Source organism: Nesoenas mayeri (assembly GCF_963082525.1).
Source record: "Nesoenas mayeri genome assembly, chromosome: 14".
Classification (NCBI taxonomy): Eukaryota; Metazoa; Chordata; class Aves; order Columbiformes; family Columbidae; genus Nesoenas; species Nesoenas mayeri.
Genome location: NC_137556.1, coordinates 6,096,256 through 6,119,264, shown reverse-complemented (window position 1 = coordinate 6,119,264; position 23,009 = coordinate 6,096,256). Strand labels below are relative to the sequence as shown.

The window sequence follows — 23,009 nt, the reverse complement described above, 5'->3', positions numbered from 1 at the left end:
TATATATAAAATTAGAGGAGAATTAGCCAAAAGGTATTCTAATAATAAAGACACTTCTCTACTGCAGCAACAGAGCAACGTTAAGCCTTCAGTACAGCAGAAAAGTGCAAGACCTGCTAAAACCCAGAGGATTTTCAAAATGGGATTTGAGCGTCATTGTTACCAACGAGCAAGCAGAGAGGCAGGTGTGACACTCAGTCACCTCTGGTTAAGCTATTCTGGACTTCTTGAAGTTCCATTTTAGCTGTGCCTTTCGGCTCTTGTGATTCCAACAGAGGCTGCTCCCTCCCAACGGGCAGGCTCAAAAGAGAGAAATTGCAAAAGGGAACAAAGCAGAGAACTTTCATAGCACAAAGAAACAGATACTGTAAGTGGAGCCGCTTCTGAGACAAATTAGGACTCCCGCTAACAGAACCAAATTGCTTCCTCTCCCCCTACTTTAATATACCTTCCAAGAAGAAGGAGCATTGCATTATAGTGTTTTTACACAGAAACAGGAGAAAAGCAGTATCTGAGTTTGTGAAAAGTCTGTGGCTGACATGTCAAGCTGCACTGAAAAAGGGGAGTCCTCCCACTAAATTCTCTCATTCAATTGCCCAAACAGGACTCAATCCCTTTTAGCCAGTTCTTGTTTATTGCTATAAAGGAAAGTACCCACATTCTTAAGGCCAGATCAGCATTTTCTCAGCTCGTGCTGAAGCAAGCACTTCGCAAGAGAATGAGAAACAGCACCCCAGTGAGATTCCCCATCCCACATCCTTGAGTCATTAGCAGGCATCTTCAGGAACCCAGGGCTTCTCTTCAGCAGCAGCAGCAGCTCGATAAGGGATCCCCTCTGCTCTATTATTTCCAGCCTAGGAACTGCAAGGTTCATAATCATAAATATTTGCCTCTTCTCGCACCTCCTACCCAATATTCACTTCAACACCAACCCAGAGCTATCAGGAACCTAATTATGTCTCACTGACTTAAAAGAATCACACCATGATTTTAGCTAACTCTTTAACTAGCCAGCTGCTACTCTTCTCCAGCACTGTCTTCACAGTCCAGAGAGTTTCTCCAAAGAGCTTGTTAACATATACAGCAGAGGGATCTCAGGGAAAAGGTACAGACAGCCCATGAAAACAGAGAAGCAATCTGCACTTTAAGTCTGTCACGTTGTCCACCAGCCTGGACTATGCTAATCACATCTCACAACATGCTGTAAGAGCTGTCATTGTCAGACTGCATTTAATCATCGTTCTTGCAGCAGCAGCAGCGATCAGAGTTAATCTTTTTCTCTTTAATAACAGCCATTACATCATTCTCCAGCATGGAAACTACAACGTGGGAAGGTCAAAAAGTTCTTAATTAGAAGGATTTTTATTGCTGTGATAGTTCCATTCTAGCCTCAATAAGAGAGATCTGCAGTACAGGCAGCAAGAGCTGGAAGGCATCTTGGATATATGAAGCACTGTTCGAAGCCTACGAAAACAAAAATCAAGATACACACATGAATAATTACACTACCAATCAGCTTTACTAACCACATACTCATTTCAAACAGCATTGATTAATGCACACAAACAGACGGCTAGTGCTTGTTGGATTTTTTTAAGGCTTCATTCTAGAAATCAATTAAATATTACATTTTTGAGAAGCTTTGTGCCATTAGGCAGAAAAGCAACTGGCTTAAAAGCCACCAAACAAGATCAGGTGCAATTCAAATGCAGGACAGTTTTCAATAACGGCTGAGAAGAATTTATTTCAAAGTGAAGCACAAATGGAAGAACACAGCAACAGGAAACACCCATTTCCTACCACACCTCAGTAGTTTATAAGCATTGAAAACCAACTTAACAGCTGGGAAGTGTTGGGATTCTTGCATGCTAATTTGTGAGCTTGTCTAAGGTTTGACTTTGAACATTTAAATTCTAGAAATCCAGACTGCTGAATTTAATATGTGGCTTCTGACCCATCCTGACTGTCAGCTCAGACCACATAAGCCTCACTCTTCACTAACTCATCTCTTGCGCAAATCTACAGACATTTATTAACACTTTTAAGTTATTAGATAGGTAAGCAGCATCTTAGACCATGGGTTAGAGAACTTTGCCTGCATAAGGATAAAAAAGTTGAAAAAACAGCATATGTATTTTTGAAGTATTAGTTTAAAGTTTTAACTTTAGTATAACTGACCTCTAGAAACACTCCAGTGATTAAGGGATTAAGCACATCTGCTTTCTCTTTGACCTGCAGAGATCAGACATATATTATCCTGATTAAAAATTTGATCACATTTCTTCAAGCAAAATAAAGCTAAATCCTCAGTAAGTTTAAAATCGCCATGTCGCCCTTGGCTATAGGAAAGCAAAGTGACAAGCTGCAGACGACCTGCCCCAGAGCATGAAAATAAGAACAATGTTATCCACACATGCACAATGAAAGTCGTATATGAGTACACGCATTCCATCTTCAAATGAACTGTGGATAACTGGAGAATTCAGAGAAAATGATGTTAATCTCCAATAACACCTGAGTGTTCTGGAAAATCCACAGCAGGATCACAAACCTCATTTGTTTCTGTCTCCTCAGTACTGTCAGCATCACTTCCCACCCCCACCCTGTGCCACACTGAATGCAGTTTCTTTCCCTTGTTTCCAGGAGCTCAGCGTACATTCAGCTGCCACAGCTGGGAGAACACTGACCTAGAAGATCAGTTCACAGGGCAAAAAATGTTGCATATATAAATGTGCAAACACAAAAAAAGCTTTGTGGTGAAGATCCCAAGGCTGTAATCAACTAGTCACATCTCATTCCTAAGAACTACAGTGTAACTCTTACCCCTGCAGTCGTTAAGCATGTAGTAAACTCTTTAGAGAAAGTTGACAGTTCTTTACACAGCACAATCGTCATTCTGTGGAAGAAGAGTGGGAAAACCATGGAGTAAATACATTCTACAAGAATAGCTTTTTTTTTCTAGCATTCCTCTAAAACACAAATGCCTTTTTTTTCCATGCATATAATGCTAAATTAACCCCAAATTTATATAGAGCATATACACGGTATACAAAGATCCAGAAGTTTCCTAAATAAATTAGGGAGAGTAAAGATGGAAAAAGAAATAATTTAAGCAGAACATCTGAAACAGCACTCAGGACAGACACATCCACTCACTAGGGAACTGTGCTAACTTGCTTTTTTTACTGAAAAGTGTCATTTTCTGAGTTAGAAAGTATTGCATATTTCATACACTCCCAGCATAAAATAAAAATCTCGTGTTATGCGTTATTGGTAAGATCAATCTACTAATTAGTTGCAGTAATTTTACAATATCACGTTCCTAACATACTAAATGATTAACAAAGACGTAATTAACAATCATTTTTATACAACCGCCTTGCCAAATTTTAAATGTTTATCTCCTAATTAGCACAAGCTTAGGGCAACCATTCTTCTTGGCTATGCAGAAGTTTCCAAGTAGGGTTTCCTCTTTCCTATCAGGAAAGAGACAGCTGAATCCTGCTGGAAGATAGTGATGTCACCCATTGCAACTCTAAACATAAAAGCAGAATTCAAGAGCCTTGCATCCCATGGATTGGCAAAGAATTATCAGACAGTTTAATCAGTATGTCAGTAATTATCTGCTAGACATTTGCTAAGAGATGAACTTACTGTGAAAGGGACTTGGCTCTGTCTGTGGCCGTCACCTCTTGTTTCTGACCATGGAGAAACAAAGCTGCGGTTTTGTGAAACATTTCAATGGCACATGCTGTCAGTTCAGCCAGGCTTCTTATGGCAAACACATGAATATCCTGCAAGAGTTAAAAAGATTCCCTATACCACACAAAAACTAGCAGCTTTTATTATTTAAAACAAGCGAACCACACAATTTACTATCACTACACTGCCCTTTCAGACCTCAGAATCTGTACAGAAATAGAAATCCATAAACTCTGGGAGTTACAACTCTTAACTTAGCAGCCAGATACTCTCTTCCTTCATTACTCAGTTACCTCTACTGATTTTTTAGCATCATGGTCACCATCTCCAGATTTTACTTCTTGGTTTTCTTCACTTTCTTTTTCTTCTTTTGGAAGATTACTGTTGAACCGTGCTATCCATTCATGAGCAGATGTCCTCACCTGCATGAAGATATGCCATAGTATTAAACTACTGGAATGAAACTCCTCTGCACAGCACAGAAGATGGAGTATTAGATCTCTCTAGAGCAAAGAAACAGCTACAACTCCTGCCCTATCGAGGAGAACCAGGACAAATGGTCCTAGTGCCTCCAGGGTTGGCTGCGCTGATGTAGTTAAGGGAAGTTATTTCTCTAGCAGCGGGTGCTGGAGTTTCCCAGCAAGACCACGGCTAACAGAGGTGCTTTAAAAAGCTGTCAGCAGAATGCTGCTGCCACTTGGTGGATCTGAAGGGTAGTGAAAGGAAGGCAAGGAAGGCAATTCTACCTCATAACAGCTTCTGAACCCAGTAATAGCAACTGCTCTGTACCAAGAGGAGGACTTCAGTTCATGACTATAGGTTGTTTTCACTGTGGTGGCTGAAGGCTGACTGCTCCTGATTATCTTTGCCACCACTCACTACTGCCCAGTGACAGGGCAAAGACACACTGGTGTCTGCTGATGTGGAGCCAAAGACATTACAGAACAAGATTCTGCTCCATAAAGTCAAAAGAAAAGGCCCATCGCTTTTCCCTACCATTGTCAAAGGATCTAAAGCACAGCTTGTTTTCATGCCTTTGATATTCTCACAAGCAAAGCAGGACTGAGCAGCAGTTCCTGTGAGGAATCTCTCCAGCTTTTAGAAGACGGGAAATAACTCACCATGATCAGTTTGTCCGGCTTTGAGGAGATACGTAATTCTGAAAACAATTCTGTTACTTCTTTTGTGAACTCCTCATCTCCTAAAGGACAGGAAAGGAATAAGCAGCACTTCAATGCACAATCAGTTCTGCACAAGTCTGTCAACTGTTTCCTTTATTTCTTTTTGAACCATCACCTCAGGCAAGAGCGCATCAAACCTGGTCTTTTAAAATATAATGTATATGGTAAGTTCAGAAAATGTGGATACACCAGTGCCACGTTGGCTTTTGCTTTCTCAATCTTACTTTTGTAGCTAAAATAATTCCTTTTGGTTTTCTCTTACAGGCAGCATTTAAAAATGCACGAACTTGCACACCACCTGAAATAACACTTAAAGCCTGTGGTTCTCCTAATATATACGGCAAGACAGTTGGTCACAGTGGGGGGAAGGCTGGGAGATCCATCATGTGCAAAAAGATACATTAAATGTTAAATGATAGCACATGCAGGTGTGTAAGCCCTTCCTGATGAGCCATTTAGGCAAAAGCAATGCAATAAATTTACATTTAAATATGTGTAATCCTCAAGAATCAGATGGGTCTGGTATATGGAGGCACCTCTAAGTCTTTTGGTCTGTGTTGCTAACTCTGGTTTAAAAAATAAATAAATAAAAAGGCTTTTTGCTTTCCCACAGATTGGACAACTCTATTTGGTTTTTCCCTCATGGTCAAGGAAACGCAGCATCTCTTTGAATTTGCATCTTGGCTCAAGGTCAGCTGTGTGAACTGCCCAGGAGTCAAGCAACTCTAATCCTGCTCTGGCAAGAAATCGTTCCTGCTACAGAATTAATGCACAGCAGCTTTTCAGAGATAAAGGGTATTGCTACTTGTCATGCTCCTGGCCACAGAGAGCTTTAGGATTAAGTATCCAGCTAAAGAATAACTTAATTTTGGCATTGTGCCCATTGCTAGTAATAAGGGCTGGTTGGCTCTACAGTGAGAATTTCTTTGAGAACCAGCTTCTCCAGCCAGGACCTGGGACTCTCTTACCCATCTTTTCTTCCTCTTCTTCTTCAAAGAATTCAGGTAAGGAAAATGCTTCTTTGAGCTGTTCCATTTCCTCCTTCAGTGTGTCCAATTCTTCTCCATGGAGGGCATTTAGAACCGATTTCACCTGGTTGGAGGTAGCACAGACAAAGACAGAATCATAAATCCAACAAGAAAAAGAAATAGGATGGCAGATGCAGCACTGTTTTACATCACATGTAAAAACATTACAGACTGATGTTCATAAGAAAGTGGTATTTTCCTACAGGAAGAAGGAAAGGGGAAAAGACCTATTTGTGAAGCCCATTAGGTAATAATGGATTCTTAAAGAGTTATTAAAGTTTCTTTCATAAAAAAAATGTGAAAGACTTCTGGAATTTCACGCTGGTCTGCCCTCCTCCCTGCCTCAAGACTCTCTGCTGTGCTTACAAAACTCTCCTCCAGACCAAGGCAGCAAACAAGTGGGCAGGAGGAGAGAGTAATTTGTGAAAAGTTGTTGAAGACATGCAAGAACTGAGGCTAACTGGGCAAAGAGAATGGCTCTAGGAGCTGAGGGCAGGACATAATCATAGAACTGTTTAGGTTGGAAAAGACCTTTAAGATCACCAAGTCCAACCATCAAGCTAACACTGCTAAGTCTACCTCTAAACCGTGTTCCTCAGCGCCACATCTACACATCTGTTAAACCCTTCTGGGGGTGGTGATTCAACCACTGCCCTGGGCAGCCTGTTCCGATCCCTGACAACCCTTTCCATGAAGAAATTGTTCCCGGTATTCAACCTAAACTTCCCGTGGCACAATTTGAGGCCACTTCCTCTTGACCTGTCTCTTCTAATTGGGAGAAGAGACCAACACCCTTCATGCTACAACCTCCTTTCAGGCAGTTGCAGGTAGTGAGAAGGTCTCCCTTCAGCCTCCTTTTCTGCAGGCTGAACCGCCCCAGGTCCCTCAGCCGTCCCCAATCACACTTGTTCTCCAGGCCCCTCACCAGTTTTGTCGCCCTCCCCTGAACTTGCTACAGCACCTCAAGGTCTTCTGTGTAGTGAGGGGCCCAAAATTGAACACAGGATTTGAGGTGGGGCCTCACCAGGGCTAAATACAGTGGGACAATCACCGCCCTAATCCTGATACCAGCCAGGATGCTTTTGGCCACCTGGGCACACTGCTGGCTCATATTCAGCCACTGTCACCAACACCCCCAGATCCTTTTCCACCGAGCAGCTTTCCAGTCACTCTTCCCCAAGCCAGTCAGTGCTGCCTGGGGTTGTTGTGACCCAAGTGCATGACCCGGCACTTGGCCTTGTTAAACCTCATACAACTGGCCTAAGCCAAACAATCCAGCTGGTCCAGATCCCTCTGTATGGCCCTCCCACCCTCCAGCAGCTCAGCACTCCCACCCAACTTGACGTCATCTGCAAATTTACTGTGGGTGCACCTGATCCCCTCATCCAAGGTAAACATCAGATCATAATGCAGGGGTTAAAGTGAAGTTGTGTAATCAATGGTTTTATAGCAAGTTCTGAGCACTTGATTTTACATATAAATATATTTCTAATATTTTTCCCCTGTTCAGCTGAACTCAAAATAGCAGGCGAATTGCTCAAGGCCATTACCTTTGATTCACTCTCTCTGGAAAGCATCTCTAAGGCCTCCAGATGCGAAAGACCCTGAAACTCATCAAACAGTAACCCATAATGGGCTTTCTTCTCTGTAGCCATGGTAACCTCAGTAGCTGTCTGCTGCTCTTCTTTCTCCTTTGCCTCTCGTAAGACCTGAAAAGGAAAAGCAGAGGACTCAGGTCAGTACCAGCAGATACAGAATATGCGAGGAGAAGGCTTTTGGTTCAATAGTAAAAATGGTTGCTTAATGACAGGACTGTAAAAGAAGGGAAAAGAAATGAGAGAAACCAATGAGGAGCTGATATGGAACTGCCATACCTGAGATAATGTAGAGGTCCTGTTCATAAGGCCCTTTGTTTTTTTGAATCCAGGGTCTCCCTCAGCTATTACATCCATTGTCTTTTTCCCAATGAATTCCAAGGCATCCAGACCTCCACTAATAACACTTTTTCCCTAGGAATCAGATTTGGACACAGACAGCACATAAAACTCACAGATGACTATACAATTGAAAGAAATTAATTGGGGGATTTATATCAGCAGTGTTATGCCAGACACTCATATAAAGGCCAAACTGGTTTCTTGTCACCCTAAAAATCCAGCCTAATCACCACAGAGAGCAGAAGGACATGGAAAGAGCCACAGCACACTATCATCCAACAGCTTAACATAGCACTCAGACAGCTGGAGCAATCTGCTGGGAAATACATTTCTGTTTTGTGAACAAGCTGGTTCTCAGCAGACTGAAGTATATAGTTCTCATCCTTCCAATCAGAGAACACTAGACCTGTGGGTTTTGGTTGCTAACTCTTGTTTAAGCCTTAAAAGCAGGCGCAAGCTTTCTATTTGCAGCTCTTTCAGATTCACGGGCAAATCGACAAGACAGCAGATCACAAGAGCACAGTTTCTAAGGGTAATGGGTTCCCTTGAAGTGCATTTCTCATAGTCACAGGAGCAAGCTGATTTCCAAGCAATTTGGGCTCATTTCACAGAAAATTTTGAAGAGGAATATGGATTTCATCTCTAGACAGTTCTGTGGAAATCAGTGGAAATATTCCAGGAATGAGTTTGACCCTGTATTTACCTGAATACTCTAAAGGGAGCAGAGATAATAGAATATAGAGGTGACACAGGAATGCACGCACCACACAGTCTGCCTTCATCTTTTTTTGATTATGTATCAACACTCAATACAAAACTATCAAAATTCGAGACAATTTACACATTCGGTGCCAGCAAGAAGCAAGGCACAGAATACAGGCCGTCTCAAGGTTGAAGCAATTTCTCACCATTCATCCCACAAAAATCAAAATTACAAGTTTCCTTTGAAAATGTTTCAGATGAAAGGCAAAAACCTCAATGCTCTCTTAAACTCATATTTTTTCCTGCATTCCCAACTCACTCACTGTGCTTTGGACAGCAGTGGAGATGGTTGACAGAACTCCAAGAGCCCCAGCAATGGGAAAGGAACTGACATCATCAACCGGCTCAGTGTTCCCAGCACCAGGATTCTCGCTTCCTGCATCAGAAGGCAGAAAATTAACTCCCTCACTCCCCAGAAAAAGATCCTGTCAGCTGCAGTGGAGAAAATCAACAAACATCAAGTGTCAGCCAGGAGCAGGGCTGGAATCGGGATTATTTTCCTACCTACTTTTCAGAGCTACCAGAAATAAGTAATAGAGTATTATTTTAGCACAGACATATCTACCTCAATATGCAAGATGCCGACTGAGGTGATGTTATTTTGGGGTTGATTATATTATGAGAAATGTTTCAATGTTGTTCTTATGCAGTAAAAACTGACCTCTTGTAGCATCTCTAGTCTCTGAAGAGATTTCACTAGGACTGGGGATCCCAAGGGTTGTTTCTGCTTTTTCTATGACATTTGAAATACCTTGACCTAGAGAAGACAGCAGTATTACTTTAACCATGAGATACAACAGAAATCGGAACAAAATCAGGATTAGGGCCGCATATTGGTTTTTTATTATTCTGGATTCCTCCTGCTCAAGACAGTTTACCCTGCACTAAAACCTACTGCTACACAGCTTGCAATGTAATGAACCCACGTTTTATCTCAGCTTTTTAATCAAGTTGTAATTACCAGCTGAATACCAGTTAAAAATACTGGCTAAAATCATGCAAACATCTTAAAAACTTGAAAGCAATTTGGCTGCGCAGATCTCCTTAATATCACTGTACATTTTGGTACAAGTTTTCCCTATTACATGAACAATTCTCTTGATATTTTTCCAATAATTGCTGCTATAACAGAAATCCCCTTCTCCAGAAAAAAGCTCAAAAGCACTTGCTTGAGGCATGAAGCATGGTTGGAATATATATAAAATACCAGAAAGAGCCTTACCTACAGTAGCTACAGTAGCAGACGCAGTTGACAGAAGAGATTTCCCCCAGCTTCCCCAGTAGCCCCAGCCTGTATGAACTGGAGCAGGAGCATCTGAGACCTGTAATGAAGGAAAGCAAAAGAGAGTGATTTTCCCAGTTTTAGCTGGGATACAGTCAATTTTCTTTCTAGTAACTGTGTTTTGGATTAAGTATGAGAAGAATGTTGATAATACACTGATGTTTTGGTTGTTGCTAGCTAGTCAAGGACTTTTTGGCTTCCCATGCTCTACCCAGTGCAGGAGCTGGGAGGGGGCACAGCTGGGCCACACTGGCCAAAGGGATATTGCTCACCACGACATAATGCTCAGTATATAAACTGGAGTTGGCCTGTCAAATCACAACACTGATGCAAGTATTATGGTGAGAAGAGGAACACAAACAGCCTGTGATGTGTAACTTTTGTACAGCATTTTCTTTTCAGATAAACAGCAACATGAATTTTCAGTAAAGGAGCGGGGCTTGTGCTCAGAATTCTGTGCTCAAAGCCATGAAATGTGACATCACGTTATTTGGAGCCAGCACAGGAACATACCTTGAGGGTTTCAGCTGGTGGCTTTTCTGTGGCAGAACACTGGCTTGAGGGTTTGGGCTCAGGTCTTTTCCGAGTCATAGGCATAGGCTCAAGCTCTTGCTCTCTCTCTTCATTACTCTCAGTGCAGGCAGCTTCCTCCGCTTTCTGTTCACTTCCATCTTCGTAAGAGGTTTCTTCTTTCAGATTTTCACTGCTGTCTTTCTCAGACATGACTACAAACATTCACAGAAAGCAAAGCAGATAAAATTGTACATTTTGACATTAGTTTCAAAAGCATCACATTTGTGTTTTAAATAATTAAACACAACTAAGACAGAAATCCTTTCATGTTGCCGCACCTACCCACATTAACAGATTATATTTTTAAGCAAGTGTATACACCAAGTTGCACTTGACTGGAAGAAATGTCACATTTGGAAGTTTAAAGTCCCAGAGAAACATGTGGCTTTATCTGACACACCCTCTCCACGGGAAAGAAACAGGTTGCTCACTCCAAAGAGCAAACAAAAAGTACAAAAGGTCCTCAGATAATTCAATCCATTACTTGCTTCACTAAAAAGAAAAGCCAAATTAAATAGCTTGGGATGGCTGGTTGGATACAAATGGGAATAGCTGAGCAAAAGCTATGGGAATAGCTGAGCAAAGCTGAGCAGGTAAGGAGTCAGCAACCTGTTGCCTTCTGTATTTAGGGCTGAGCTTCACCAGGGCGTTACCACCATCCTGGAGGTGAAATACACTCCAGCTGCCGCAGCTCCCGGCCCTGACATGGCGCGTTGGGATGACGGTGCCCACGAACGGGGCTGCCACGCTGCGGCCTGCGCACCGGGACAGAGGCTTCGCTGCCCTGCAGGCGGCACTTCACCAGCTGCGGGGCACAGACCTGCGGGGCACGGACCTGCGGGGCACGGCTGGGCCGGGACCTCCATCCCCGGCGTCGCCTGGTGTGAAGCCGCACCACCAGGGCAGCTCCCCCGGCCGTGGGATGCTGGCAGCTTTGAAGGCAGGAGAACAGCGCTATAGGGGGGCAGCTCCGGGTGAGGGGCTGGGGACCACCCCCATCAGCCCCGCACCCCCGGGCCCGGCCGGCCCTGTCATTCCCCCTAGCGGGCCCGTCCCCCTGGGGCACCCCCAGCCCTGGGGCCGCCCCCAGGGTCCCATAACCCCCCGATGGGGCTGCCTGACCCACAGGGCACCCCCAGGCCCCCCAAAGCCGCCCCACGGCATTTCTGCCCCATCGAAGCACCTCCAGGTGCCCAAAGCCACCCCGCGGTACCGCCTGCCCCACGGGGGGCCCCCCTAGAGCCCCCTCCCCGTGGGACCCTCCGTCCCACAGAGGTCCCTTCGAGGTGCCGCCTCCGCCTCACCCGCCGGGCTGGGCCGCCCCGCCAGCTCCGCGCTCCCCACACCGGGCGGACCGTGACCATAGAGACGCGGCGCAGAGCGGCACCCGCCGGCTGGCCCCGGAAGCGCGTCTCGGCCCGGAAGAGCGCGCGGAGAAGCGCATCCGGGCGGCGGGGCTGGCGGCGGCGGAGCGGCGCGGTGGCGCTCCCGGTGAGAGCGGCACGGACACCGCGGGGGCGGCGCCGGGTTGGACCTGGCCACGTCGGAGTCGGGGGGAATGGCGCAGCGGCGCGCAGGCCCTGTCCCGTACCTCGCTTTTGGGCACAAGGAATGCTGCCGGGGGTGATGGCGCGCTGTAGTGGCGTGACGTCAGGTCCCTGTGACGTCATGCCGCGTGACGTCACGTCGGAGTTCCCTCGGCCGCAGCGTGGGGGGTGTTCGCGGTGCTGCCCGCAGCTGCAGCGGGGCCACCCCACGGGCGGGCGCGAGTGGGGCCGGGGCCGCTCGGGGCGGGTTCTGTGCAGCGGGGGCTGTGCCCGAGCGGCGGGAGCTGACAGAGGGCAAGAGGCTGGGTTTGGTGGGCGCCCCATCCCGTGCCCTTTGTGGGCGGCCCCGTGACACGTGTCAGCCAAGGGACCACGCGGAACGCGAACCCCCACGCACAGGGCAAACCCCCACGTCACGTTAGCCCCACGTCAGCCACACGTGGTGAGATCTGCTCAGGTCTCCTGTCAATTTGCTCTTCATATTGTCTTCTGGGGCTGTGGGTTGCCCCTGGAGCCTTCGCTGGTCCCAGCACAGGGTGAACCCTCCCTGTGGCCTGTGGGCACACCCGTGATGATCTGTCAGACCGCTCCATCTATTTTCACAAACTTCCCGGCAGTTAATGTCTTCAGGGCTCTGCCATGTGCCGCTCCCAGATTTGAAAAGGAATGGACTGGACTCCTTCCAGTGGGGCCCAAGAATAGGATGAGAGGTAATGGGCACAGACTGAAGCATGGGAGGTTCCGTCTGAATATAATGAGAAACTTCTTTTCTTTGAAGGTGCCGGAGCCCTAGAACAGGTTGTGGATTCTCCTTCTCTAGAGACATTCAAACCCACCTGGCCACCTTCCTGTGTGATCTGCTCTGGTGAACCTGCTTTAGCAGGTGGGTTGGACTGGATGATCTCCAGAGGTCCCTTCCAACCCCAACCATTCTGTGATTCTGTGAAAGGGTCAGAGGGGCCTCGCGGGATGGGCACAGCAGCCTGTTTTCTGTAAGAAACCACGCTGTGAGTAGGAAGGTGTGCTCTGTGCAAAAGTGATGCATTCAGATATATTTAGTGTGCATTGTTACCCATTAGCTTGTTGTAAATGCTAAAATACATTCCTACATCACGTGCCAGAAGTGGGAGTCAGTCAGTCTGTGGTCTGTCAGGTGTGTCTCGGTTTATTGCTTCACTTTTCTCCAGCTATGAAATGATGTTATGAGCAGAGAATGTAAAGCCGTATAACTTGCAACCTCTTGGGCCACAATTTTGCTGTGCCTTATAAATGTGTGTAATTTTAAGCACTATCAGTACTTCCATTGACCTCAGTGGGACTACTTAGAGTGCTCTCAGTTCAACAGACAGGCGTTTTTTCAGGATAAGAGCCAAAGATGACTCATACAAGTGTATGCATCATGGATTTTTATGTTTCCATCACTATTTGTTGTTACAACTTACCGTTTAATAAAGGTTAAATATGTTGAGCTCAACTTCAGGTTCAGTTGTAAAATAGCCAGTTTCTATTCTGCACATTTCATCTTGCTTGAGCTTAATGCTCTTGGGAAGAATTGTGATGTTGGCACTGCTCTCACTTTATCCTTTTTGGATCCTTTATCAGCTCCAGCAGCTGTTTTGCATAAGCATGATGGCTGAAGAATATGGATTTCACAAATCATTTTATTTTTCCCTGCACTTGGCAATGAGAGATCATTGTCTGCTTAGCAATAATGGCTTTTCCAAAAGTGAAATGTGACAAACAATTTCTAATAAATCAGACCTCGAAGAGTTTAGTAGTAAAATTCAATGACCCATCACCAATGTTTTATACATTATGCAAGCTCAGTGCAAATATGGTGGAGAACATATACAATTACTCAAGATAATTATTCTTATGAGGGAAAATGTTGCTGAGTATTTTTTGCGTTAAATCATTGACTGAGGTTCCTAATGTCATTTTAGCAGGAGTGTCACAGACACTTGGAAATTTAATAATATAAATTTAATAATTTAAAATGATAATAACACAGGCAAAGTACCAGAGGTACTGGAATTACTCTCTGATAAATCTGAAACATTATTAATGGGGAGGTTATTGTTTTGGAAGACTGGAGGTTATTTTATGCGTTTGATTCGATCCTGAAGATGAGGGTTTGCTTCATTGCCGAGCTCTCATCAGCTGTAACAGCATCAAACACTGCGAAGTGATGTCCCGATGCAGCCGTGAGGCGCAGCAGGATTCCTAAGAGACAGTAGCCAAGTGGTCGAGTGATGCATGTTGAAGATCTGTGACCACAGCACCCCGCTTGCTCACACAAGCCGTGACAGACACTCAAATGGCAACCCTGGCTATCGCCACTCTCAGTGGTCCACAAACCATTAAAAACCTGCAGCCTGCCTGCAAGAGATCTGCACAGGGTTACCAGAATAAGCAGGTCAGTTGTCAGCAGCCTTCTGGAGGCTCTGAAACCCTCAGAAAATGCTCAGGGTCTAAAGGAGGGAGGCTAAAGCCACTCGTCAAACAGATCAGTTGTTGATCAGTCCTGGGGTTTTCTCAGCCCCGTACAGTCGATGTGGCTGGGATGCTCATCTCCGGACACCGCAGGACTCGGTAGCGCTTTCCATAATGTGTAACTGGTGAAAAACTGGAATGAAAGAGGCCTTGGTGCTTTGGTAACTGTTTAGGTGCGGGAAAGCTGCAACAGAAATGGGGCAGGTACATGTTTCTCATTGACGTCAAGTCTGAAATCTGGTTTGATCTTTGGCAAATTATCTTTAACTGAAAAAATACCTGGTCTCGGTAGTGTGTTATCAGCAAGTTTTCCCATTCTGAACACACTTATTTTTTCTCAGCTGAAAAGATAATTAGTACAAATCACTTGTATTTATTTATAGTAAATTATTTTTTGTAAGTGATAAGACTTCTGTCTGCTTTAGGCAGTGTTAACTAGAGATTCTGAAAGGATGAGAAGGATCTGCATTATTTATTAGGAAAATATATTCCTTTGTATTGTGATATTTATGAAATTCAACTCTACTAGCATTTGTTATTGGCAGAAGATAAGATGGTAAATTTGAAGTCACAGTCAACAGGATGGAGTGATATTCTTTAAGATAGGATTGTAGCTTGTGGCTTCTATACTTTGTAATATGTTTTTTAGGGCTCTGGAGCAGTCTAGAGGGAAGCAGAACTTCAGGGAATGCATATTTGATTAGAAATTTCCTTGAATCTAGCTTCCAGGAAAATCAATTACAGATTTTCTCTTATCGACGTCATCTCATTTTTGTTACAAGTTGGTTTTATTTTGGCTTTTAAAAATGGAAAATCCTATTGTCTTAAAATATCTTTTGCAAACGTTATTTGAAGAGTGTGAGTTCTATCCCTAGACAAAACATTTTTTTCCAATTACTGTGAAAAATGGGGCGGCATTTGGGTAGAGAAGACAATAAACAAGATACAACCACTGAGATGTAGCACCATAAAGTAAAAGATTTTCAGCAGGAGCTTCTCGTAAAACAAACAAGACAAAAAGAGGCAGAGTTAGAAAATACAGCAGCAGCAAGAGAGATTGCTAAAAAGGAAGGATGTTTAGACATCTGTGTCCTGATATTCAGAAATACATGTCCTGACTTCCTCTCTCTGGCTGTAGATAACTGCCAGGAGACTTGTCCCACTACTGAGAATTATAAGAATCTTGTTTAGTGTTTAGACATAGAACACTGACTGTGACTCTAAAATCAAGTAAGTAGATGTATAAATGCTAAAAAGGAGATGTGTTTGTGCTTTGTTTTTTCTCTAGATGCTAAATGAAAGACTGGCTTTAGAAAGCCAGGGCGTAAGAGCACTTTGATACTGGTGGAGAGGGAGGCAGAAATTATTTCCTCTTTCTTGCTTTTCTTCCTCTGTTAAGAAACCACTTTTTCCCTGTTAACAAATGCAGAATCCACTTTGTGACCCTAATGATAGTTATGCGTTTCGAGTAGTCTGAACAATTTGTTCTTTTTTTTAAAACCCTTTTCCCCTTAATGATTATTGTTCCTGGGATTACGTATTTGGATGGGAAGATGAACATCTAGAGGACTGAAGGTTGTGCTAATACCTTCTTACCCTCATTTCATAACCGTGTTCTGAGCAAAGCTCTGATTTGGAACCTCTCGGCTGACAGTTTATGTTACACTAATCAAAATCTGTTTACTGGAAATGAAACTCGAATACACCGTAAGCTCACTAGCATTAATAAACTTAATTTTTTTTTCTTTCAGTTGGATTTCCAGTTTCCGCTTCTAATATTGATGGTCTTGAAAGTGCATTTGGATCCAAGACGTTTTCTATCACTGAGCAAATCAAGAGCCTCTTCTACTATCTCAGAGCAATGCAGACAGCTTAATATCATATGACCTCATTTCTCCAAATTAAATGAAAGAAGAATTTTCTCTAGCTTTCCATGAAGCTCAGCTACTGCCTGTTAATTTTGACTGTTAGTGCTGATCTTTCAATTGGATTTACGTTGGAAAATGTAGCTTCTAACAGGACAGTTGCTTTTGAGTCTTTCAATGCATCGCTTCATACAGTGTCTCCGGCTTTACTGAGTTCTCCAGCACACCATGATCTCATAGCCAAAGAGGGGACCAGTATTTTAATTGAATGTAAACTGAACATCAGCCAGCATGAATATATTCTCTGGTACAACTCCAGAGGACACCTACTTGAACAGAAAGATGAAGGTGAGCTTTCCTGCTGTTTTTTGTCCTTCGGTATTCCCCTTTTACACAGTGTCTGAAAACCTCTGGAACTTTATTATCATTTTCTCTTCCTATCCTCCTATTGTCACAGTTGGGAGACAAGGAGAGAGCAAGACAAAGCCCATGTGAATTATACCTGAATTCTTCTGTCCTGGCCCATCCATCCCATTGTGGTGCCCTGCAGAATCATTCCATTCAAGAGGCATCACAGTATTCAATACAGAAGAAATGAATCTGCATCCTATGAGATAGCAACTGATATTTTTATTTGTTATTGCTCTGGGTTATATTATATTTTTCCAAACACATGACTTAAAGACAATTCTCCACAACTTGTGACTTTTTCCAGCTGGTAGTCAGTGCTTTAATTTTGTTACAGGATTTTTTAAAGCATGAGGTAACTTATTAAATTTGTTTTCTGGTTTACGCACCAGTGAGACTGTGGAAACTAATGCAATTTGTAATGGCCAGTGGTGAAATACATGCTACTTAACCCTTTTATACAGTGAGAATATATTTTCCTAGCCATTGGCTCTTATAGTTCTGTCCCTGTAGTTTTTAATTTTCAAAAAATAATGTATTTTAGAGATGCATGTGGTTTTCTCTACCCTATTAGTATTAATGAAGGTCATTGAGCTAATTGATAGGATCTCCTCGGAGGCTATCTTTCTGCCTTAAGTATTCAGTAACCTCTTAGTAGTTATAATGCCATTTGGAGATTAGTTCAAAGTAGAGTAATTAGAAAAATGAGTTATGAAAACAGTTTTCCCCCTAATTTATAAATGCATAGGAAATACTGTATAAAGCTCATTTCTTTTATTGATTTCTTTATACATGGATTTTGTGTATCAGCACTGCATGCTCAGCAGAAAACTGTCTTAAGAAAATCCTGGGTTCTTTTGCCAGCGGAGCCATTTACAGACTCTGATCTTTTTCATGGGTCACTTGGCTTTTGACTGCGAATGTGTGGAAAATCAGACTTTATAGAGGACAGTCTTTCAATGTAGCGTTACACAGCAGGTGAGAAGCACTAGTTAAGAACTGGGTTTGCTGTCAGAAGGAGCTAGCAGTCCAAAAGCACATAAGAAACTGCAGATGAGAGAAACCAGAGTAGCAAACAAGCTGAATAAGTTACCATAAAGCAGTAGAACTGGTGACTGTGTTATGGCTTTCTGTCTCACACGCCCAAAAAGGAAATTTCAATGCTTGCTGCACTATTTGTATGATGCTAAACATGGACTGCTTACTTCCACGCTCTGTCTCCTGTTGATGGAGCAAACAGCATGTGTAATTTTTGTTTCATTAGCTCACTTTATTTCTTTTGAATCTGCAGGTGGCCGGTGGAGGATTGCTGATAATTCCCTTAACATTACAAAGGTCAAGTTTGCTGACCGAGGGCGATACACGTGTGCAGCTGTTGGTCGTAATGACACCTTTTATTACACAGTCACCCTTAGGGTTATCTTCACCTCGGGAGACATGAGTATCTACTACATGATCGTGTGCCTCATTGCCTTTGCTATCACCCTCATTTTAAACATAACCCGCCTGTGCATGATGAGCAGTCACCTCCGCAAAACCGAGAAGGCCATCAATGAGTTCTTCAGGACGGAAGGGGCTGAGAAGCTTCAGAAGGCTTTTGAGATAGCCAAGCGGATCCCCATTATTACATCTGCCAAAACACTCGAGTTGGCCAAAGTCACTCAGTTTAAAACCATGGAGTTCGCTCGCTACATAGAAGAGCTCGCCAGGAGCATTCCCCTTCCGCCTCTGATCCTGAACTGCAGGGCCTTCATGGAGGAGATCTTTGAGGCTGTGCGCGTTGATGATCCCGATGATGTTGGTGTGGAGGAAAAACAGCCCCAAGCCTGTGGTACCCAAGCTGCGATATACCCCGTCAACCCAGAGATCAAGCGCAGCATTTCACCAGCCGGGGATTCAGACGATGGGTCCGTGAATGAACAAGGTCAAGAGATCGCCGTTCAGGTGTCCATTCACCCGCAGTCCGAAGTGCAGAGCATTGACACTGTTTCTCATGACAGCTGCCAGTTTGCACCTTCTGAGGAAGGCGCCTGCTGAGTCCGGCAGTTCACTGTTGTGAAGGAAGCACAGGTGACCTTGGGATACTGCGAGAAAAGGGTCTGCAAACAACCTGCCTCAGTCCCATATGCACAAGAGTTTTCTAAATTGCCAAGTGCCAGAACTGTTACTGAAATGTTTTCTGTCAGTGTTGATCTAACGATGTTCAGTCTGTTAGAGAAGACCATTTGGAATATTGTGCAGTGGCTTTTCTTTTTAAAGCAGGCTTGCTATACTTAAAATATTTACGAAACAGGAATTCTTTGTTCTTGGCTCCTTGGTAGCTTCTGATACTTCTGACCTGTGTTAGAAGTGGCCAAGCCAAGCAGTACCACTTGCAATAAGATCTTTTTCTTTGTGAACTCTTTTCTTCCTTCACAAAGTGGAGCTGGAATTCCTTTGAATCAGTGTTGTTGTCCTGATGAATTGAGTGGTGTGCTCTTTTTGAATTGCCTCTTGGTGCGTGTAGCCCATCGGAACCATGGTGAGCTTGAACAAATAAATCTGTTTTGTGTCATGTGCTTCAATGTTGCTATCAAAATGTACTGTACTGAGGAAAAGAATAGTGCCAGGATCTGCTGCTGGATTAAATGACTTGTAGTAGTTTTAAAGCAGCTTAGAGAACAACCAGGTAGTCTCAGTTTTCTCTGCATCTGCAGAAAACTTGTGTGTACTCCAAGTGTGCAGAGAGTTGTGACAAAGCTTGTTGCTTGAACTTGGTGCTGATTGCCAAAGCGCCTTACCCTGGTGCTGTCTTACAGAATGGAGCAGTAACAGCACTGCCGGCACTGTCTGTCTTTTTGACTTTGCTGATTTCATTCACTATAGAAAATCCAAAGTTTTATATTGTATTTAACATTGTTGTGAGGAAAAAAATGACAGTAATCACATAGTGGCATAACTGAAAAATTATTTCACCTGCAGATCGGGTGTCTCAGGCGCTTCTTTGGGAACAGCGTTATAACAAAGGAGGTGAAGAGCAGTGACACTCCTTTTGCTCTGGCTGGCGTTTTCAGAACACAGTGAGGAGAGCGCGGGTTGCGGAGGGGCTGGCTGAGCTGTTTGCCAGCGCTGTGTGCAGGAGCAGAGGAACCCGCTGAACCTGCCCCATCTCTCCTGAGGAGCGGTGGCGGAGGGAGCGGCACAGGTGCCGACATACGTACAGGACGTAGGTACCTCACTGAGGATCTCCCCATGGCTCCCTCAGCCGTGGAGATCCAGCCATGAGGAATCAGTGCAGATGGGAATCTAGTTTCTTTTTTCGCTCTTCGGTGCTGATATTTTTTTCTCCTTAACATATGTAAGTTGTATCACTTAAATAGCATTTTACATCCTGTTGAGATTTAGTAGATGTAAGGCTTGTAAGCACTTCACAAATTAATTTCTTACAACTACTGGAAGCATATTGCCATATAATTTTAACAACTTGGCAACAGGAGCACCATTTAATTTCCCACAACTCTTTTTTCTTTCCTTATTATTACAGAAATGTCAGTTGAACAAGTGATTCTGGACGGCTTCTCAGGATTCTTAAGAGGATTTGACATTACATTTACATGAGTAGAGATGGAAAACAAGCAGGCACAGTGGTAATAACAGGGTGGGCCGTCTGTTGTAATGTGTGCTTGTAAAAAAGGGTCTGACCAAATTATATTTATCGTATCATGTCTGAGAATGGGAAACTGAAGCATCTATTACCATTTTAAACTGCATTCTGGGGAAAGTTCTGCAGTCATACACCAGTAAATGCAGCCAAATTAAGGGTAAGGGTGGTGTTGGTCAGGAAGAACAGGCCCAGCTTTGGGTACTGTTGCTTTCCCATCAGCTTGGTACCATTTCCAAGCCTGTAGCAAACTGTATCTGCTTCAGGGAGTAAAGCCTGGTGTAGGAACAGACAGTAGCTACGACCCTCAACAGTAACTTCTTTTTTACTTCTATGTTTGATGGTGCTTTATGTCCAGGTGAAAAGTTTGTGTCATTTTGTGTAACCTGTCTGGTTTCTTTATGTTTTTTGAGGTGATCAGTGTTTAAAGATACTCTTGCGGATAAACGCCTAGTTCTCTTAGAAGCCCTGCTGAGATGCTGCTGGCTTCAATTCTGTACTACAGTGAGCTCTTCAGGTCTGTGACACATGCACAAATGGAGATTTGGGGGTTTGCACCATATTGGTTTTCCTAGTTGAAAGAGGTGAAGGCTGAAAGAGAGAATGATCTGGTTTAATCTCCTTTGTGCCACAGGCCATCAGGATTGTAACCGCACCTGCCTTTTTTCCCCATAAACAGCTCTCCCTGCTTCTGTGGATCTGTTGCATTATATATGGTAGTAGCAGCTTAGACATTTTGCCCTGAACTACATGCACAACATGGAGATGCAGCTACAAAATCAAAGCTCCGTTTAATTGCTTCCTAAGAAGCAGTTGTGCAGTCGAGATTGACAGATGTCTCATCAGAAGTAGCAGCTTACAGGCAGCAGAATGACACCAGAGGTGTGTCAGATGGGTGTCAAGAGAGCAGTTTCTAGATTAGCTCAATCTGTTCTTTGACTTTACTTTCTTTACAGAGCTCCAGGTTCTCACAAAGAACAGTTACTTGGTGTCTGTGTGTCCTATTGCCAGTGGAGAGGAAACAATGACCATGCGTAAAGGTCCTTGGAAACACAGTTGCGGTGTCAATTGCTGTATAGCAAAGCTCAGTTTCCCTGAATTATTACAGGATTTTGTTCGCTAAATTAATTTCATTCCTGAGGAGAAGGCTGTTTTGTAAGGATTTCAGTAAATGGCGAGTACCTACTACACATAGGAACTGATCCTACTCCCACTGAATTTAATTAGAGCAGATTTGAAGCTCCAGTGTATTTTACAAACAATATTACAGGATTTGTATCCATCTGAAAGCAAGGATGGTGGTGATGTTATGCAGTAAATGTAATTTCCAGAGAATGAAACCTGACGCTGGTTTCCAAACAACTTGTGAACTGTTCTTATTATCCGGAGCAGATGTGTGCACTTACATTTGCTTGATGCATCTAATTGAACGTTAACATTGAAAGATTATGTAAAAGTCAGTGTTTCTCTCTTAACTTTTTGTAGGACAAGGAGAGTCTACAGTGGTTTCCTTGCTTTAAGCTACATTCTTTGACAATCACAGGCTGTTTTATCTCTTCTTTTTGACTTATTTTTGTTTTAAATAATGCAAAACCTCCTTGTTATCCAAGAGTACCTAAAACTAACTTTGTAGTGGTTATTTGTATTACCTGGATTGTAATGTAACTGTTTAATGTAACCACATAGGATTTCATACTTTCATAAAATGAACTGGTAGATTTGCAAAATAAATTAAAAACAAAACCCTCAGTTTGTTCGAGTTTTCTTTTATGTCCCTAAGGGGTGATGAGTAGCTGTGTACCAGGAGTTCAACAGCAGCTCTATTCAACTCAGCAGAATGTTGTTACCAGCCTGACCGAGGTTGTTGGGGTGTTCTGCCATGTGACAGACCCTTCCTTCCATGACATCTTTGGGTCTGTCATTTTTTTATATCTCAAAGTCCTCAGCACCATCTGTAATAATTGTTACCAGCTGTCTTAACAACTGGTTACAGACTTGAAATGGTTTCGGGAGGGCCCGTGCGTTCTTGATTTCACTTGTGCAAGCCAAAGGGTGATTGTGAAGTGCAGTGACCTTCACTCACAAACCTGCATTTTCTGTTCATACCTTTTTCACGGGATTGTACTGTTCTATATTGTAATCACCTTTTGGGTTTTTTCTTTAATCCTCTTCAAAACCCAGTATACTCGGACACAACTTATCTCCTAAAAGGCAACACAGCACAAACGTGCAGTATCTGAAGCCTTCCAGTGACCAAGCCTGTGCCGCTGTTTTTGCAGTGAGTTGCTGAGGTGGCATAAAGGAATTTCCACTCCTGTGCCGAGGGCAGCATGTGGGATGCTCGTGCTCTGCATTCCCAAGGCTGGAGATGTAGGTCTGACTTAACCCTTCCTCTTTGCTAGCCAGTGGTTTGTTAAATTACACCAAGAGGGAATAGCATCCCCTGGGGTGCTGTGCTAAGGATACTGAGAGTGGGAGGGAGGGGCCAGCCCACCTCATTTCGGTGACCAGGCTTGGGGTCCTGCTCCCTTTGCAATCAATTCAGAGCATTAAACTCCGCTTGGGGATGATCCCAAGCCCCTCCCTAAGCA

General features: G+C 43.7%; 2 protein-coding genes across 6 annotated transcripts; one reads left to right on the top strand and one right to left on the bottom strand.

Annotated features, from left to right (window-relative positions):
- Positions 1-475: 475 nt before the first annotated feature.
- Positions 476-11,829, bottom strand: FAM114A2 (family with sequence similarity 114 member A2). Of its 2 annotated transcripts, none has more exons than XM_080353118.1 (14): positions 11,770-11,829; positions 10,406-10,617; positions 9,833-9,932; positions 9,272-9,367; positions 8,874-8,986; positions 7,786-7,920; positions 7,462-7,620; positions 5,852-5,975; positions 4,824-4,903; positions 3,996-4,124; positions 3,655-3,794; positions 2,824-2,896; positions 2,179-2,232; positions 476-1,464 (listed from the first exon to the last, which is right to left on the bottom strand). In XM_080353118.1, the coding sequence occupies exons 2-14, from the start codon at positions 10,613-10,615 to the stop codon at positions 1,363-1,365; spliced, it is 1,515 nt and encodes a 504-aa protein (XP_080209244.1). In that variant the 5' UTR covers positions 10,616-10,617; positions 11,770-11,829; the 3' UTR covers positions 476-1,362. The 2 variants fall into 2 exon arrangements, with proteins under 2 accessions (XP_080209244.1, XP_080209245.1); XM_080353119.1 differs by lacking the exon at positions 11,770-11,829 and adding an exon at positions 11,075-11,189.
- A 74-nt stretch (positions 11,830-11,903) lies between these two features.
- Positions 11,904-22,094, top strand: MFAP3 (microfibril associated protein 3). 4 transcript variants are annotated; one of them, XR_013922836.1, is made up of 4 exons: positions 11,904-11,956; positions 16,257-16,718; positions 18,070-20,935; positions 21,375-21,387. XR_013922836.1 is itself a non-coding variant. In XM_080353545.1 (3 exons), the coding sequence occupies exons 2-3, from the start codon at positions 16,439-16,441 to the stop codon at positions 18,813-18,815; spliced, it is 1,026 nt and encodes a 341-aa protein (XP_080209671.1). In that variant the 5' UTR covers positions 11,904-11,956; positions 16,257-16,438; the 3' UTR covers positions 18,816-22,094. The 4 variants fall into 4 exon arrangements, 3 of the variants coding, with proteins under 3 accessions (XP_080209671.1, XP_080209673.1, XP_080209672.1); XM_080353545.1 differs by having other exon boundaries at positions 18,070-22,094; XM_080353547.1 differs by lacking the exon at positions 11,904-11,956 and adding an exon at positions 12,088-12,722 and having other exon boundaries at positions 18,070-22,094.
- Positions 22,095-23,009: the final 915 nt, after the last annotated feature.